Source organism: Atractosteus spatula, chromosome 8, assembly GCF_055471065.1.
Source record: "Atractosteus spatula isolate fAtrSpa1 chromosome 8, fAtrSpa1.hap1, whole genome shotgun sequence".
Classification (NCBI taxonomy): Eukaryota; Metazoa; Chordata; class Actinopteri; order Semionotiformes; family Lepisosteidae; genus Atractosteus; species Atractosteus spatula.
Genome location: NC_142713.1, coordinates 44260786 through 44280924, shown reverse-complemented (window position 1 = coordinate 44280924; position 20139 = coordinate 44260786). Strand labels below are relative to the sequence as shown.

Genomic DNA, 20139 nt, shown 5'->3' with positions numbered 1-20139 from the left:
AGACTACAAATGCTTACAGTAATAATTCCTTACCCTTTTATTGTGCTTTTTTCCCCACTTAAATCACTTTAATGGGAACTCCCCTACAACACCACCTGGATAAAGGCCGTGCTATTACAATGTACCATACTATATATACTTCCACCTTTTCTTCTACAAGAGTATTATGTATGTTGGATCTCAAAATAAGGATGTGGACTTTTGATGACACATTATATATATATACAAGTTATTTGAGCCACAGAATTTCTGCTGTTACAGCGTAGACCAAAGGAAAGCACACATAAAAATGCAGTATGTCCATTGCGATATCTGAAGCCCCAGTTTTTCGCTAATGGCATGCCGCTGTCTTCTGTAGAGAATAGATGTCATGAAGCATTGTGTTTCTCTCACGGTGTCACTTTTATCTTTCTGACTTTGTTGAACTAAAAATTCAGGACTACCTTCTACTTGTCTGGTTGCAGATATAATCATGGCACAAGAGCTAAGCATGTAAACTTAGAATACTCCTTTTTGTTTCACTTATGTCTTAGAAATACTCCCAAGGGAGTACTATTCAATAGTAAACACAAACAAGAAAAAAAGGCTGGCTCTCATGGTAGAAATCAAGGTAACCTTGCAGGAAGCAGACACACATTTATGAAAAGTTACTGATAACCAGTTACCATAACTTACTCTGTTCTACCATATTCAGGGGGAAAAGAGTGACATTTTACAGTGCTCTGTTACATTTTCCCCTGGAATGCTTGAAACCAAACTGACAAGCTGCCTTCTTTTTACCTCTTCTTTTCACTAGTGCGTTGGTACTGCTTTAGTGTATCATTAAACCCATATCTTCTGTCCTGCAGGGCAATCGTCACAAAGTTTGGCATCATAGTTCAGATGACATTGACACATTCTTCAGATGCCCAAATGCATTGCATAAACTTAAATCATGATGCTAGTTGTGGCAATTTCAGCTGATAGTTGAGTCTTGTTAGTTCGCGCTGTCTGTGCTGAGAATGTGAAGCACTCCCTTGTTGATTACTCCGTCACCCTGGGTCATGTTTTCTGCACAGTGAAAGATGTCAAGGTTGACAATCAATAAGAAGAGTAAAACAGGAGGATGTTCTCTGAGTATACTGTCCAAAAATAACAAAAAAATGACCTAAAGGTAAACCGCCTCAAAAACATGATATACTTGTGTGCCATGCCTGTAATAAAGTTCAAAATAAGTGACATTTCTAAAACCTAAAATAGTTCTGTTACTAAACCTGTTTATTGATACAGGTGTATGCAGTTTTCTTGAAATTACATGTAGCCAGACTGTGCAGATTGTAATGTCTGGCATCCCATATCAATATGTAGTGTTCCCCAGCATGTTCAGTGATTTTTTTTTAATGCAAAAAGACAGCACACAGTAGTGGTGCATTATTTGCTCTTGGTTCAGTTCAGTACTTTGAATATGGCCTTGTCTGGACCACATTCTGGGAAAACAGGGGGAATGAGCTACTACATCCGGAAACCTGACCAGTTGCTGGAGAACAATCGGTCAAGGAACTGTTTAAAAAGCAGGAAGCGAACACTTTCAGGGACAGTCAAGGATTAATCTGCTATCTGGAGGCCAAAAGGTAGACATTCTGTATGTGCTTTTCACCAGAGGGAGAAGGATTAACAATGGATAAAAGGAGCTTATGGAGATCTTTGAAAGTTTTGAGAAACATTTTGGGGAGTGACTGAGGTGCTATGATTGTTTTGAAGCCAGTATGCAGTTTAGCTTCCCAGCTATGATAGTCCAGGGACTATTTTACCCTCACTATAAATAAATTGCACTGGTGTTATTTTTTTAACTTTACGTCTGGACCCACCTAATTTAAAGATACTGTTACGACACCCCCAAAGGGTGTGTGTCAAAATTCTTTTTATGTTGTGAATAGAACTCTATGTACACTGCAAAACACTTCAGTCAAATTACTGATTCGTTTTAAAGCTTCATAATTTTACATATTAAGTCATTTTAAAGGAAGGCAGCATGATGGATAAGATTTATCTCGAGATGTTGGTTTTTGCACATCTGATGTTGTTTTGCACATTACCTGTTACCTGTTGTTGTTTTTGCACATTGCCTGTTGTCTCTTTCTTTTTTATACAATTGTATTGTTTTTTTGTACTGCTTACCGTCTGAGAGCTAGCTAAATATAATTTCGTTATACCATATACCTGTATATGAGTATAATGGCAATAAACTTGAACTTGAGATGTTGAAAGCACTCAGTGGTATTGGGGTTTTGTAGTTATAATGCCTCTTGAGTGTTGCGTGGAGTGTGGGCATAGTACCTTTGGACTGGCAGATTGGAGTGATGATCCCCCTGGAAGCTGGAATCTGCTTCATACGAAGGAAATGTCAGGGTACCTGACATGCAGCATACAAAGTGTCACTGCAACATTTGAGGTGCAGGCCTGAGGCAGGTGTTTGTGTAATGAAACCTGCCAGGGGTCAATTGAATCAATATTTTGGTTCCCGAGACAGCACAGTTAGTCATTGTAATTTATGCAGGAACTTCATTTCATCGTATGTTAACTGTATATTCACTTGAGTAAAACATTCCAAGTTTGATCAAGATCCAAACAGTTGGTGAACAAAACCAATTTACCTAAGAGACTGCGTTTTGCCAAATATTTGATGATTCAGTGTGGGTGTGTAATGGATAGTGAGGTGCAAATGAGGAGCAACTTTGCTGAAGAAAGCTGCCAAGTTCCAATTCAGTCAATGCAGTGGTTATCAAGACAGGGATAGCTTTAATTGAGATAACAAAATGGCATTATGCTGTTATCTTGGTACATGCAGGAACCTTTCTGGTTCAGGGTAAAAGCTTTGGTTGTTAATGTAACCTGCCAAGTTTCAAATCAATTGGTACAGTGGTTCATAAGAAAAGTGAAAGTTTGAAGCTCTAGATAAGGCCACCATCTTGGTTAACTCATGTTTTAGTATATTTGCTTAGAAGTTACTATGCTGCCCAATCTTTGAACATGAAAAGTTTCCATTACAGTAACTAACAAATTCAGTGCTTAGAAGTCATAAGATAAAATCACTTTATTGGCCTTATACAATTTCTTGTGTTAGGAATTTCTTTGCATACCCCAACTTGCTCTCCATGAGACACACAGACAAGGAGAGAAGCTTGGGGTCAGAGCGCAGGGTCAGCCATTTATATTGCGAGTAGGATTCCTCTGCCGGTCCTGGGATACGAACCGACAGCCTTCCAACCACAGGCGCCGATCCTTAGCCACAGAGCCATTAATAGGACAAAACAACTGAGCATTATGCATGAAGTCTTAATAATCTTTTTCAAACCACAAAGACATTAAAATTAGAAGTATTTGGCAAAGTTATCTAAAATGAGACTTGAAGAAGCAGTTTGGAGGTCATGGGTTCTTTTTTATTTGTTAATGACAATATCTTAACATTAAATTTAAGCAGTTGTGCAAAGTGAGGAAAATGTGAGACAAAGCACCAAAGTATGCAAAATAATTTCCTAATTTTTGCTCTTTAGATACATGACTGCAAAAAACAAACTAAGTTTTTATGCTGAACTCCACTGTCTAATTTCTCTTGAACTCATTTAAAATTGAATGTAGCTAATTAGAGCCTTTGTGATAATTAATCGGCCTGGGCATTTATAAGCTTCAAGTGATTCTTTTAAAAATCATCTCTGACATTTAGCCTACTCAGGGATGACTTACATAACCGTGCAGAAAGATTCATGGCATTTACTGGATTGTTAGTCACTTTCTTGGGTCTTGTTCTAAATTGTTTTATATAATGCACCCTGGAAAGATTTGACTGACCTCATCTCATGCTTTCTATAATTGTCCATTGCAGAGTGACCCTTCTGTTTCTTTGAATGACAGATTATTCCCTCAACTGAATTTTTTAAATTCTTACAAGAGCAACTGTATTGACAGCAAGAAACCAGTAACAGTATGAGTTCTCATGCACTTATGGTTTTTCTTAGTTTTGTTAGGGAAAATCCCTAAAGATGTTTGACTGATTTCACAGCTGTTCTGTTTTCTCTGTTACAGCCTGTTAATTGTGTTTTCAGGTTGTCTTGAAAAGTGTTGAACATTAAAATAAAACATATTGTCACTTTATATTAATTTATTTCTGGTGCATATTTTAAGTTTTGGTTAAAAGGAAAGAAAATTGAAATATTAATTTTAAGTATTATTATATACGAAACCTTGCAAAAGTATTCAGCCCCTTCCAATGATGTCCTGTTTTGCTGAATTATAAGTTATGTATACACATTTAAGTCAAAAGTATTCCTCAGACTGATCTTTTTGATGGGTGAAAGAAGTTATCCACCATTAAAAACTGCGAAGAAAAAACAAAAACTAAAATATGTTGATTGCATAATTATACATTCCCCTGTGCCAGTATTTTGTGGAAGCACCTTTAGAAGAATTACAGTTGTGAGTCTGTCTGGGCAAATCCCTATGCACTTCAACCCTGATCAATTAAAAAAACAAAAAACAATACCAGTTTTCTTCAACAACTAACACATTTTTGATTGATAAATTTAATATATGACAATAAGGACATTCCACCCAAAACAGCAGTTTCTATTTGGATACCCTCCCATAACATTATTGTCTAGGTTTTAATGATGAATGCATACCCATGGTAAACAAATACAGAAAAATGGCAGTGGAATGTATTTGGTTGAGTTTTTTGAAGGGAGCTGCAAATTAATTTCCCATCATAACACTAAAGTCTGAAGTCATTTGCCAGTTGTTATCAATTCATTTGCTACTGAAAGCATGTTTTTCATCATGCAGGAAGTTTTTTATATAGCACTGTCATTGAAAGATATATGGGAAACTAAAAGCAAAATATAATACCTAGATTGTATACAGATATTTTCGTTCACTGAAATGAGATGCACTATTTGCGAACATTTTAATTTGTCCATGTTATACTGTAAAAAAAATGAAGAAAGTTTATTATGTCACTGTGCTCATTTTCCAATTTCAAGTTATTTTTTGATACAATACAGTATATCCATGCTCCTGATGGTCAGTGTAAATTATTACTGTATTATCTGTGATGGTACTGAATAAAATGGACACAATATAGTCACTAGTTATATACATTGCCGTTAAACCTGTCTACATAGAAGTAAGTTGCAGTGTGATGAATGTTTAATTTAGAATATGCTCTATTGACCTCTGGGTGCTAGAGTACTGAATTGCAGGTTAGAAAATTACAAAAACACCCACCACTAGTTATAACTGGCACGTTTCTTTTGATAATATTTTGATGTATTTGCAAAAAGTGTCATTTTTGGAAAGAGATTTTATAATAGGAACTATTTTTGCTGTAAAGGTTTTCTATCCTTTCTTATTTCATATGTATTCTAAGAACTGCATTTTAATAACTGTTTTACAGAGCTGGAGACATGTCAGTGCATATACTCACAGGAGATGCACAGATACCATCGACTCTACAGAGGATCTACATAAAAGACCTCAGCCACGATTCACAATGTACAGACAAATATGTGAAAGTAAGCATAGCTTGTTGCATTTTTTAAGGACATGTCTGGTTCAGAGTGAAGATTTTGATAGTCATGCTGTCTGACCGTGGAGATGTGGTACTTTTTCCAGTCTGTGGTCTCTGTATCAGTGATTTAACCATTTGGCGTGACTGTACAGGTGACCAAAAAGCCTCCCCAGGACTTTTTTCTCTCAATTTATTATAACGTAGTCCATGATTAAATTCATAGTTATTTAGTTTCTTCACAAGATCACGAAAGATCACGAAAGGACTTCCAAGTCCTTTCAGTTTAAAGCACTGAAAGGGGGGAAAGTGTGTTAGTTACCACCCAGTGTTCTTTAAATCACAAAATTTTAGTCCAAGAGCACAATATTATATAAGAAGTATACAGTGTCTTCAGAAAGTATTCAGACCCCTCCACTTTTTCCACACTTTGTTGTGTTGTAGGCATATTTCAAAATGGATTTTGACACACAATATCCCATAATGACAAAGTGAAAACACGTTTTTAGGATGTTTTGCAAATTTATTAAAAATAAAAGACTGACATCTGTCATTTACATAAGTATTCAGTATCACTTATCAGTAATAATAGCCCAGGATCTGGTATTTCTAATCTACGTTCTTGCTACCTGCAAGCAATACATAAGATTTTCAGACCAAGGTGTGAGTCTTTAGAGTTATGCAGTTACGTACCATTGTGGCTAGCAAATGGTCTCGTGTTGTATTACTACAACACAGTATTTCAATATGGATTCTTGTGTACACTTTGTTGGTGTTCATGCATTTGGTTTGCTAGGAATCCCTGGAAATGCTTCTCTTAATTTTTGATAGGATTTTTTTTCTTTTTCCCTTTTCTTTTAGGGAACTGTAATAATGAAGCACAATTTAATTGCATTAACAAGAGGAGAAGATATGCTTAAGGCTGTAATAGAAGGTAGGGGAATTTGGTATTTTTAAAGATTGCCATTCTATGACACTGCAGTTAGTTATTTAAGTCTGATGTTTTGCAGTAACTTCAAATTTAAACCTTTTAGGATATTTTTTGTGGATATTTGGTTCAGGTCCTTTCCTTTCTTCATTAAATGAGGAGCTGAGTAGTTAATACATTTATTTCATGTTTACTTTTTTCCAGTGTATTTGGTGCTGAAACATAAACTGTTTATAATGTAACCAGCTTGCCTTATGTATTATTTGTATATACAATGCATATTCTCTAATGTTCCAGCATTCAAGTTGTAGCAGCGAGGCTTATTAATAAGGCAGAATTAAGTGTTTCTGAGCTTCCCAAATGAGGCCCCATTTCTCTGTTCATCTCTGTGGTGCAGCCACAGAGAGACCATTAGGGTGATTTAAGGTTTCCTAGGACAGCTCCCAAAGGGGGGTGCACTTAGCTAAGCCTGGCTATCATGATCAATGGTCATCCATTGGCGCCTATCTGTCTAGGGAGTGCCAGTTGGACATCTGGACTGCATTCCTAAGTGTCAGGAGTAAGTGACTCATATCTCACCTTGATCAACCAATCAGGGACTGGTAGGGCCGAGTAACCCACGTGGGACTCTGATGCCCATGGAACTTTCAGCCAATCGACGAGCTGAAGTTCCTCCAGGTAAAAACAGGCAACACAGAGAGCCTGTAAGATTCAGATTGAGATTCAGATTCAGTAAGATTCTGGAGAGGATTCTGTGGACTGTTCTAAAGGGAATTCAAAGGAGAATTCCAGGGCAGGACGGCCCAGGAGCAGAAGGCTCCCAAGGGCAGGACATTCTCGCAGCGCGCCTCCTGACCATCCTGAGACTCAGCCCGGACAACCACGGAACGGCCAGTGTGTCCGAGTGCCAGAACTTTCCTTTGTTCTAAGAGTCTAGAGTGGAGGTTGCCAGAGAGTAACCAGCAGCAGGCCTCGTGAACAGATCGGAACTGTGGACAGCTGAATCACTATTCAGAACTAGTCTTCATCAGGAACGAACCGGTCCTCTTCCTGACTTGCTGGGACCCACAGTCATCTTTTCTCCTGTGCACAAACTTTGCTAGTTAAAGCCAACACTAACTAGCCGGTCAGTGAGCATCAGCAGCGCACCGTCGCAAGCCGCACAGCACAGCCTGGCACGGAGCCAGAGAGCGCGGATTGGACAGCAACAGCCTGCAACTGTTTCTTTGTGCCCGCAGGAGATCTGAATCCCCAGAAATTGGATGAGTATTCAACTTCAATGCATTACAGCTCGAGAATTCAATTGTTATCCCAACCAGTTGATATCAATTTAATTCCTAAGAGTTATGTACTTGTTTTGAGTATCTAATGTAGAAGTTGTAACCAAGTTCACTTTACGAAACGGTCTTAATGAATGATATACTGAACGTATGTCCTCTTGATATATGTAACTCTTCGTAACTGATTGAATATATATCTTTTGTATTCTGATAACCTTCTCGATAAGATCTGTTAGGTTTATATGCATATTCTATGTATTAATAAATGTATCCTCGTGTATTAGTACCTGCGTGTGTGCGTTGTTTGAGTTATGTCGCGTGGTTGGATTCTAAAGCCATCAAAAGAATCAACTTTGTGATTTACTGCTACAATTGATAATTGTCTCAGTAAATGCCCAAACCCTACAGAACTGGTGCCTTCAGAGAGCCACTATGATTACATATTTGGCGTCCCTGAACGGCTATGAAACACTACAAAGTGATGCACTTAAAGTAGATCCAGTGAATCACACATACAATAGGTATCAATTATCCTTGAACATTATTTTAAATAAACCTACAGTACAGTGCCAGTATAAAAATGTAGAAAATATTTTGCCAGTATAAATATATGTAGAAAACAATTGGCTGTGGTAGTCCAATATTGTGTATGGACTTAAATTCTTACCAAATTTACCAACATCACTGTCAAAACAACAGTGTGTATTTAGTATAGAAATGTTTGCCAGACATTCATTTGATAAGCTTTTCCCTGTATAAAATGGTATTATAAATGTGTAGAATAAACAATTCATATTTCTCTTTCAGAACATGCACATCAGCATACTAAATTATCAGAGACCACGTCAATCAATGTCTTTTCATTTGGCAAGCTGGCAAAAGACTTCTCAGATAAAATCAATCAAGGGGTGAGTTTTCATTTCATTATTTCAGAAAACACATACAAGCACATACTGCTGAGTTACACGAATGCCTTTTAAAGTTTGGTATGAAGAGAGTTATGGGTTAATTTTTAATTAATGTAATGAAACACATTTTGTGAGATCCTAGCCCTCACAATTTGTTATATTAAGGGAGGTTATTTTTCAAAGAAAGTAGCTGTTTAAAAATAGTTTAAATTTTCTTACTAATCGTTTCTGTTATTAAAGGTTGCTATTTGTATAACAATAACTTTGTAAATGTTATTCATTTACCAAGCAGTTTGCTAAAATATAATAATCAGATGTTAATTCCATCCTGAAAAATAAAAAGAAAGGTTAAATAACAATGTTTCATCTGTGGCATTCTTCAGGTATATTAAGAAGCAAAGGATACTGGGAAAGAGGTAGGCTGGGTTAGGTAAAATAAGGGAGACTTCAAAATCATTATAGTTAATAACGTTAATCTTTGATAAATTAACTTGACATAAAGTCACAAATAAGCTCTTAAAAATAATCAAACAAAAGTACCGTCCTTGAACATTAACCTAAAGAGTTACGCTTTTAAAGAAGTGGATGCCTGTAGTCACTATAAGGATGTTTAAATGAGGATTTCAAGTAATGAAGATCTGTAGTGACTGCACAGAGTGCCTCTTAGTTTTGAAGTATGATTGGTGTCTTACATCAACCAAGATATTGGCATGACCCATGTATTCAAAAGCCCTTTCAACTCTTCATATGAACTGAAATGTTTCCTGTTTAAAAAATGCTTGTGGTTTTTAGATAGTAATATTTAAATAATGTTTAATGCTTGCATAAAAAGAATTCAGTAAACAAGATTTGCAAGTGTTTTTTTTTCTGAGGCATAGCTTTCATTCTTTTTTACTGTGCAGTATGCTTCTCATTGTAATGAGTGCTCCGTGGTTAAATGTTGCCATGAAGTATTTTATGTCTAATTCATCTTGATTTTCTAGTAATATAACTGTCTTCATTCAAAACTCTAAATACAGTAGATCACTTTAAATTATTCATAGGTATAAGTGCTCCTCATGTATTTTTAATATCTAAGTTACCAATGCTTTAGTTTCTATTTGTTTGTGTTCTAATATTGCTTGAAACATTTTTGCTAAAACCAAGGTACTTTTTTTGCCCAATGTCATACAAATATAATGATATGTAAATTTGGTCTGTGTAGGGCCAAATACTAATTTTTGTGTTGTTTTACACTGAAGTCCCAAAAATATATATTTCCATACACAGAAAAAAGCAATACAAAAGCCCATCCTTGTAAAAGGGAGAATTGTTTTCGAGTTAAACAGTTTAAAGCATTGTGACATGTAATAAGTTAAATGATTTTTAAACGCCACGTGCCTTGTGTTTTAATTATTGATTTTAGATTTCTTTCCCAGTATGACCATATGCCAATATTAATCCAGGGGTAGTTTGGCGTACATTGTGATACATTCTAGTTGTGGATTTTTTAACTTGCTCCTCAGACTCACATTTTTACCTTCTTCATTTCTTCCCTTATTTGAAAATAGCCACTCATAGGAACTAGTCCAATGCCAGATATAAGACTCCTCATCTTTGTACAGTAAACCCTCGGTTTAACAAACCGTTTAAACCTCAGATTTAGTGTATGGAATCTGCTAAAGGGAATTTTGCCTGTAAAATCAGAAATAGCCATTTCCCCCACAATATTGGTAGGCAAATTGTTTATGATGGATGTTGATTGTGTTTCTTATTTTCTAGCAAATAATAATAAAAAAACATAAAATACACCAAAATGCTAGCAATGTGTTTAAAATGCTAGGTAAAATGCACAAATAATAAAGCAATTACTACACAGGTTTGAAATTAGGGAATATCATTGGTGCCCTTTATGGTAGGTCATTTGCTTATGATGGTATTGTTTGTATTTCATATGATTTTACTTATTTTTATACAGTATATTTAAAACATGAGATAAAGTGCTTGTATATTTAAGATTAAGAAGAAAAAGTAAGTCAAAAGATCCAGAAAGCATATATTTTTTTCTCATATAATAGCGTGCTTCTGGGCTGAAAAAAACACCAGCTTCTGATATACTTAGCCAAACAGTTAAAATTATAAAAATAGAGGGAGCAGTGAACACGAAAACAGGAGCAAGTGTGATGCACATAGGTGGAAGGAATACCATGCATACTGTATGAGATATAGTGAGCTGCAGGAAGCTGTGCATGAAAGAGATCTACGTATTTATGTAAATTCTTCTGTCCTCATCAAGACATTGTGGGGAAGTAATAAAGCAAAAGGATAAACTAGATATATAGCTAAATAGTCTAAACTATATACAGTGTAAGTTGTGTTCAGGTTTTATAAGTACTATTAAGACCTTATAAATAATAATGTGTTCAGTTTTGTAAGACATACCACATAATATATATTTACCCTTAGAAACAGTTCAAAGAACAGCAACAGGAATGATTCATGGTCTCAGGATATGCCAGATATGGACAGGTTAAAGGAGGTAGAACAAAGGAGATTAAGTGGAGAGTGGAGTAGAGTTTTTTATTGAGTACCACAATAGGAGGATCTGTTGTCTGGGCTATTAAACAGTACTGGGTGAATGCAAGTGAAGTACATGTGCTATGAAGACAGTTTTCCTTTCCTCCAGTAGTTTGTGGAGTAGTGTGCTGTAATGAAGTATTACTGTGCTTCTTCCTTTTTGTTTGGACCTTGTTTTCTTTTGCTGCATTTAATTACAGCTGTTATTAATATATAATATATATATTATTAGTTTAGTATTACAAATAAAATAGTTATTTGTTGTTGTCATAGTTTGTGTGCTTTTTAAACAACAATATCAAGGAGCAACCAAACTAGCTACAAAGAAGGTTCCACAACCGAAACATTGTGTTTTCTTTCTTCTCTTTTCAGCATTGAAAAAACCTATTACTTGTTGCTTTGCAGCCTATGCTCACTGACGCAGCTACCCACCTGAACTAGCTACAACTATGTCTGTTGTTATGTTTTACACAATACACCCACTCCCCGGGTATCATAATGATTTAGCTCCTCAAGTCTTGGCATAACCTGGGATGCTGTCTATGTGGAGTTTATATTTTCCTCTCATGTTCCAGTGGATTTCCTAATTACATGCATAATGTAGTTAGTAATGATGTCCAATTAACAAGATCAGTCACTAAAATTGAAATGATCTAAGTTTTTTATAATTCTTAATCTTATCAAATGTTTAAAACATCAAATGACAACTGCAAATTTAAATCTACAATCAAAATAACATATGTATGTACACATTTAGGTATATCATCCTACACATGACTTCATTTACACTTGTGAAGAATGTAAGAATGTAGAATTCCTATTTTATAGTTCACCGCGAGAAATGCTACTGCCTCAACTTGTGGCTTTGAGACAATGACCTGAGCACTCTGAAGGCTAATCTCAGCCGTGGAATGACATATAAAATATTGATGATGATTAACACTGATAAAATTGTTTGTTAATATTCCTCTTCAATAAAACATTTAATTTTTATTCTAGGACACTATTGTCATAACTGGATTTAGATTAGGCATGTCACCAACAGTTAATAAAGATAAGAGGCACCTCTGTCAAATAGAGTTAGAAGAAAGAAGAGCAACAATTTATGTGAGTACTACACTTAAAACTGCTAAATATGTATGTTTCCCCAGTGTCCTTTAGCCTGAATTTCCCCAGATTAACTTATTTTTTTGTTTTCTCCTATGCAACTCCTGCTGTGTTATTGCTTTATGTCCTTGTGAGAGGAAATGTAGGAGTAGTTGTGTGCCATTGCATCTTCCTATTAAATCTTGTTTATACTCCTTAGCTAAAAAGCTTGTCCTTTGGCTATTTTGCCTGTTTTTAGTTTGCACTTCCAGTTTTCTGCATAATTCTGTGCTTATGATTTATATGTGAGGTGCTCTGTTAGCTTTCTGCAAATGTACTGGTGAATTTGTTGTGATAGTGTAAATACTTAAACATTAGATGATCACATGAATGATGAATGAGTCAGCATAATTTTATGTGTCTGGAACATCACTGAGTCATTGTGCATCCATGCAGAACATATCCTTGGCCATGGGCCTGCAGAGTAACCTGGACGATAGCAGTGGAAAGTTTAGTTGGGATTGTTTCTTCCCAGACTGCCATATTTAGATCTTCAGCAATATAACCTGACTAAGTTAACGTGGAGTGTTAACACTTTATTTTTTATTTTACCACCCTTTTAATTTTTATCATCCAGTTTTGGCCACTGCAGTTTAGTAAAATGAAAAAAATGAAGAAAAAAAGTTGTTTTTTTGTGTTTTCTTTCTTTATATTAAATGTTACGTTGTGATAATGTTTTGTAGAATAATAGGCATCTGATTTTTTGGGACTGTAGATCAAATAAAAGAAAAGGCCAAGATATTACACATTGTAATACAAATGACCAAAAATAACTTGTATCTTTATGTATGACACTATTACGAACCTTTCAGGTTTGTCCTGCAACATTCTGTGGTCAGAGCTCATCTGTGGATTCTACAAGGACTTCAGAACACAGTGCTAATGTGAGATTTCACTTTTTATGGATTTATTTATCAAAACAAATAAACCCACAGGGAGCTCAATTGCTGTTGAATATTTTATTTTTACAATGAACCATTTAACAGATAGAGGCTTCTCATTTTAAAATGAAATTACCATCTGCTCTATCACTTGAAATGAATCCTTGAGTGGTCATTAAACCAGGTTCATCTTTTATTATAATTTTTGTTTGATCAAAACCAAGTATGAGTGTTTGAGTTCACAGTCTCAAACATGAAAGAATATTTCATGTAGTCACCTTAATGGACCACTTGTGGAAGTTTACATTGTCTACTACATGTGATCTACTGCACTCCAGAGCTGGATCTTAAAATAGCTAAACTCGATTTGAAAGGCAGATGTTCTCTATCCTACTTTTTACTTCAGTTCCTTGATCAGTCTGATTCATCCGAGTGCACCTGGCTCTGAAGTGCAGATCCAGTATGAATATATCCATCTTTATCACAAATTGATCAAAACCATTCATAGTAGACCAGATGTATGAATTGATATTGTTGGTACACAACATACTGTACTAAGCCTCTCCATACATTGCATAAAGTAGCCATGTACTGTAGTTCTAAGGACATGGATTAGACCAAAAAGAAATTTGCTTTTATTCCTTTATTTTAGTACCACTATTGCTTTTATTAATTCTAATAAAAAGTAGTAATGTTCTCAGTAGATTGTGATTTTTTATTTGATGAATACTGTGTCATTTTTCTTACAGTAAAAAAAATGTAATTTTTATATCAATAAATAGGTTTTTGTCCTTAACACATGTAAAGCTAATATATATGTACATATATATGTACTGAAAAATAATAAATAATTTTATTTCCCTTTATAATCATCATGGCCTTATTATGATGCATTAATAAAATATTATTCTGTGTTATTATTTTGTCTCTTTATCGAACCAGTTTCCAGTAATTGTAATGGAAAACCAAATCTAAAGCATTCCCTTTCAATACTTTAGATTTGCAGTTCAATATTGAATAATCCGTAAAATATAAATGAATGTGTTTATTCAAAGTGTAACCACCAACGTCTTATTTCTTAAGAATCCTAAACCAAAATATACCTATGTTCCTCTGAATGAGCTCAAGCCTGGAGAGGTTGCTAACGTGTATGGCATCGTGACCTTCTTCAAGCAGCCTTTTCAAACCAAGGGCACTGGTAAGTACAGAATATGGAAGTTGAAATAAAGAAACCAGTACTATGTATAATATGAAGGAGAGTTCATTCTTTATTCTTCATTATGCCAACAAAATAAATTAGAAATAACATTTTAGATCAGCGTGTTTCACAAGTGTATGTCTATACTGCTGCCCTGGACTTGGTGTGAAGTAATCTAGCAAGAAACAAAATATAGTTGCAATGTCTAGGATTGGGCTGTCATATATAGCTAATAATAATAGGAACAAGTAAAAGGTTGATTCCATGCTGAAAAGACAAGAAAGGATACACAACGTTTCGGCTGTGGAGCCTTCTTCGGGTGTCAGAAACCAAAGACCTGTAGACCCAAACCCGAAGACGACTCCAAAACCAAAACATTGTGTTTCCTTTCTTCTCTTTTCAGCATGGAATAAACTTTTTACTTGTTCCTTTGTAGCCTACCTATGCTGACGCAGCTACCTACTTGAACTATAATAGGATTGGAACATTTCTAAATTTTTTATTTTTGCTTGTTATTCACCACAGGTACAACTTTCATGTTTTGAGTGGTCATTAATTTACAATACATTGTGAATGATTTTATTTGTGTAGCCATAGTTTTCATCAATTGAAATATATGAATTTTATTACGAAAACAGCAGCATAAATTGGAACAAATGAGCAATCTTGCTCTTTCTGCAGAAATTGACACCATGTTTCTGTTAACTCCATGATCCACTGAATGTTTGTATTATTTTTTAAGTTATTTGCAAGCTTTGTGTTTGACCTGTGGCTGGGAGCTGTTTTAGCTGGTCTTCCACCCCATCAATTCCTCTACAGATTAGATTAATCTCAGTGGTCAGCCAGCCAACAAAGTATTGTTTGTGATCTGTGTTAACCATGGAGACATTTGCAAGAACACGTGGAATGTTTGTACAACAGGGCTGTATTTGCATGTAAGAAAGATGTATTTCGCTAGATGCTAACTATATTTAAATCCTATGTTCCTTACTTAAGTTCAATAAAAAAAGTAGTTGCCAAGAAAAAGAGTGACAGTGGTAATGAGAGACATGTTCTGAGTATTCTTAATGAAAAAGAGAAATATTCATACTTTTGTTATGCTCAGCATAGCTATATATTCTTAATAATAGCAGGTAATCTAGACACCTGTTATTAGTTTCTTATTTACTGACCTTAGGTTTGTAGAGGTATTTGGTACTTCAGATGATCAGTTTAATCTCTTTTCTAGTCATACAATGCATGTAGAAAGTATTCACCCCTTTGGACCTCTACCACATTTTGCTGTGTTACAACCTCAAATTGAAACATATTTTAACAGGATTTTTTGGTACAATTAACAAAACAAACTTACCATTTTGGTGGGGCATAATTTTTTTTATTAACATCAGAAAGCCAACTTGAACAAGTATTCACCTCCCTGAGGCCTCAAGCATTTAATATTCAGTTTCTTCCCCATTTACAACAGTTAAAGCCTCATGTCTTTTTGCGGTCTGTTACCAGCTTTTCAGATCTTGGAATTTTAATTTTCACCTCCTCTTCCTTGAAAAAATTGTTCCAGCTGTTGTAGGTTACTGGGGGAGCAGTGGTATACAGCATTCTTCAGTTCCTGCCATAGATTTTCAATGGGATTTAAGTCTGGACTTTTATGGGGCTACTCAAGGACTTTTACCTTCTTCTTTTTAAGACACTCAAGGGTAGCTTTGAATTTGTGTTTTGGGTTATTGTGCTGTTGAAACATGGATCTGTGTCCCAGTTTCAGATTTTTTTGCAGACAGGGACAGCCTACAAGTCCCTGCTGATGAAAAGCAACCCAGCAACATTATGCTGTCACTGCCTTGTTTCAGTGTGGGGATGGTGTTTTGTGAGTGATGAGTAGTGCTCTTTCGCCACACATAACACTTTGCATTAAGGCCAGATAGCTCCGTTTATGTCTCTTCAGACCACAAGTTTTTTTCACATTGTTTCAGGAGTTCTTGCATGCTTTTTTTGCATATTCGAAATGGAAACTCGTGAACTTTTTTCAAATACTGCATGATTTCCTCCTCGCCACTTTACCATACAGCCCAGATTTAGGGAGTACCTGAGCAATTGACTCACTCACAGTTTTTCCCCATCTTAATTATGAGACATTGTAAGTCTTTGAGGGTTTGTTTTTGGACTCTTGACTGTTTCTCTGACCAATGTCCTCTTGCCTGGCTGCTGAGCTTTGGAGGGCAATCTGGTTGTTAAACATTTTGAGTAGTTTTATGTCTAACCTGCGATGGACTTGCATCCCATCCAAGGCAGGACATGCCGTCTAGGGTATATCCTTACTTGCACCTGTTGTTAGTTGTGACAGACTCCGGCTCCCCTGCATCCCTGTTTTGGATAAAGCTGTTAGAAAATGCATAGATGGTAACCATTGATAGAAATGTTTTAAATGAGTGGATGCATGTTTGAAGTTAATATTTCAGTCACTTTTGTTTATTTTATTATAGAGGTTTAGAACATCTTTCCTCAGACATTTGTCAGACAAATGGCAAGCCTTAATAAAAAAGACCACTCTTGCACATATTGCTGTCATTATTCCTGTTCCCTGTATCTTTTAGAATTGCTTTGTTGTAAAGGATTTTTATGTTTACAAGGAAGCAATTGTTGTTTGTTTTAGCTGTTAAGATACAGATTTGCTTGATTTAATGATAAATTGATATTTGTAGATGGTCCTTTTTATATACTATAAGTAATCCAAGTAAAAAACATGTTTTACACATACTTAAATATTTCTATACAGACATGTTTTCTTGACAAAGGGTTTGAGGTATTATATAAGGAAGCCTTTGCCATAAAACTGCTCCTCAAAGAATCCCTGCCTTTTTCACTAAGCTCTGCTTCACTGATAAGAAAGCTGTAAGGAATACAGTACCACGTTGAAATGCATGAAGTCTTGTCACAGCCAGTGGAACTAAAGCTGTGCTTTGATCAATACAGGCCACACAGGTGAAATCCAACATACAGATAACATTTTTTTCTCCTGTTGATCTTCTGTGAGGTTGAGAGGTGTGTCTACATTCTGTATACCTTGCTTTAGAATTCTTTAGGTGTAAAAAATGTATTCTTATCATTCTTTCTGTTCTATCAGTGATACCAATCAAAATGCACATTCTGAGAGTTTAGTGTTATAATGGCACATTTTTTGCAGTATTCCCCACGGTCATTGAACGTAAGGTTTTGCAATTAAAGAATGATCAGAATAAGAGATGAATTAACTTCTTAAATTTCAATAATCTTATGTTCATTATTAGTTTCTGACTTCATATATTTATTTTCTCCTGGGAAAAAGAAGGCATATCCGGATGAAACATAACATAATCAAAAAATAAATTGATAAAAATTATGGAGATTTGTGAGGAACCCATTCGCAATGTCGGCTACAAAACTGTACATGAATTGCTGAATGTTATTCCGAGTTAATATAATTTAAATAGCTTGCTGTATTAATAAGTTCTACTGCAGTTCCCTACATCACAAAGAAATCATCATAATGCATTATAATTGCCCTGCAAGAACAAAATTAACACCTCTAAATCATACATTGCAAATTTATTTTCATGATTAATGAAAGCTATGTTACATGTAGAACAATGACAAAGAAGTGGTATTTTTCTTTCAGTGTACTTTCTCCATCACTTCAGTCCATCACTACATAACTTTTACTTTGTGCCTTAATTTGATTAGGTGTAGGATTAACACAATTTTAAATTATACCCTTGTGTAACTTGCATAACATTTGCTATGTGTAAGTCATACCTTGAAAGACGGCTTATGACGGTCATAGTTGATACTTAAAGTGGTCCTCTTTGTGCGCAGTTGACTTTGAAGACGGTCCCTTCTAAGTACTTGTTATTTTTAGGTTTGGCATTAGGCACCTATTTCTGGTAATTTAGACTTACATTTTATAAATTTAATAATAGTCTTGATGACCAAATTCTACAGTTATGTTTGAATTGTGGCACCCATTGATAAGAAGCTTGTTCATTATCGCAACAGACCAGGCGTTTTGCTGAAGATTCACTTGTTACAGTAACCAGACTTGGTTTTCACACAGACACATTTCTTTTGCCCAGAATGTTTTCACAATTTCATCCAGTATTCAGTTAGATGGTGCCACAGATACCATACCACATAACATAAATGAAGGTGTGGGCCTTCTCCCATGGATCCCTCAAATCCAGGTTGTGAACCTTATAGAACCATTATGCAGACTAAATTGATGAGGGCTCAAACCTTTTTTTCTATCAGTTTGTGTAGTTTGTAAATGATTAATTATTTACTGATTATGAATGTGGGCACAAACAAGTGTTTTTTCTTTTTGTATCTTTTTTTTGGCATTTTCCTGGCATAACAAAAGAATCAGTGCCTAGCAATTCTTGTGAGTCTTTGGGAACTTGAGTAAGAAACTGCTATGGTTTTCATGATGTTATTCAGAGTTGGTTTATTTTGGGAAAGCTATATATGATACAGTATGATAACACTTTATCTGATTTGTCAGAATTTTGTTTTGCCACTGAGCAGCTATGTTTTATACACACAGAGACTTCCAAAAAACGAACTATACATTTGTTCAGTAGTTTGATTGAATGTGGGATAAAGGAGCTCCTTATTTTGTTGCATCTGCATTGAGGGACTCTAAAATGTCTAGTGGAAATATACCCATTTCCAGTAGTAGTCTTATCAATTCATGCACTTTTGTGTAAAATGATCAAAAACAAATCTATGCTGTACTTTCTCCACCTTGAAAAAAATAGGTTTGGCTCAATATGGCTAAATCGCAAAATTTTATTCTGCCTGGCAACCCTTTTTAAACTTATTTAAGAGCTTGCAGATTGACTCAGACATATGGCAGACCTTGAAGACTGTGGCTTCCCTCTTCACACTACCTTTTGTTCCTTTCTTTTCTCTTTTTTCCTTCGCTTATCTCTTCCACATCTCTGGTTTCCTTTTTTCTACTCCTTTATTCCTGTTTTTATATAATTGTTGGATTAACACAGTTTAGGTACCAAGTCTGTCATGCCATGATTATTCTTCACATTTGTTCATTATTGTATATGGTACCATGTAATATTCTTTCTTTTTCCTGAAAAACACTTTAACGAATTGAACATAAAACCAAATCTGTACACTGCCTAGCCACCCATTACTCCTTAGGGGATTGGTCTAGTTCTTTACAAAGCAGAACGTGAAGTAGTGTTACTGCGCCATCTGCTGAACAATTTGCCTAGAGTGGAGCACTACTGAATAGTCAGATTTTTAAAATAAAAGTTATATCCACAAAGCATGTTGCGGGCTGATTATGTCTAATCTTGACTGGGGATGCACAAGGTGTACATCCTAGAAATTTGGATTTTAGGTAATAACATTTATAAAGAATGACCAATTTTTGCCACTTGTTATACTACATAAAAGGCATGTCTGCTGAACAAATACTGCTAAGCGTGTAGGGTATTGGGATGTTTTGAATAATTATTGTTTAATAAGATGGGCTTTACTTCAGCCCATTTACATGAATTATATTTTTGATCCTTAGTTTATATATAGAGAGTGGGTACATGTTTGCATTAGAAGTTACTTTTTTCATTTGTTTTATTTAAGTCTTTTTATGTCAGGTTGTAATAATTAGTGAAATTCTGGGTCTTGTCGCTAAATTATTTTGTCATTTGCTGCACT

The 20139-nt window shown here is 35.3% G+C and overlaps 1 protein-coding gene across 1 annotated transcript in view; it reads left to right on the top strand.

Annotated features, from left to right (window-relative positions):
- The window catches only part of pot1 (protection of telomeres 1 homolog), a 92422-nt gene that overhangs the window by 25469 nt on the left and 46814 nt on the right, over positions 1 to 20139 (top strand). The window contains exons 2-7 of the mRNA XM_088923458.1: positions 5429 to 5546; positions 6401 to 6473; positions 8555 to 8655; positions 12211 to 12318; positions 13170 to 13241; positions 14322 to 14436. Coding sequence (XP_088779584.1) covers positions 5439 to 5546; positions 6401 to 6473; positions 8555 to 8655; positions 12211 to 12318; positions 13170 to 13241; positions 14322 to 14436 — 577 coding nt within the window. The 5' untranslated portion in view covers positions 5429 to 5438. The remainder of the gene's footprint in view (positions 1 to 5428; positions 5547 to 6400; positions 6474 to 8554; positions 8656 to 12210; positions 12319 to 13169; positions 13242 to 14321; positions 14437 to 20139) is intronic.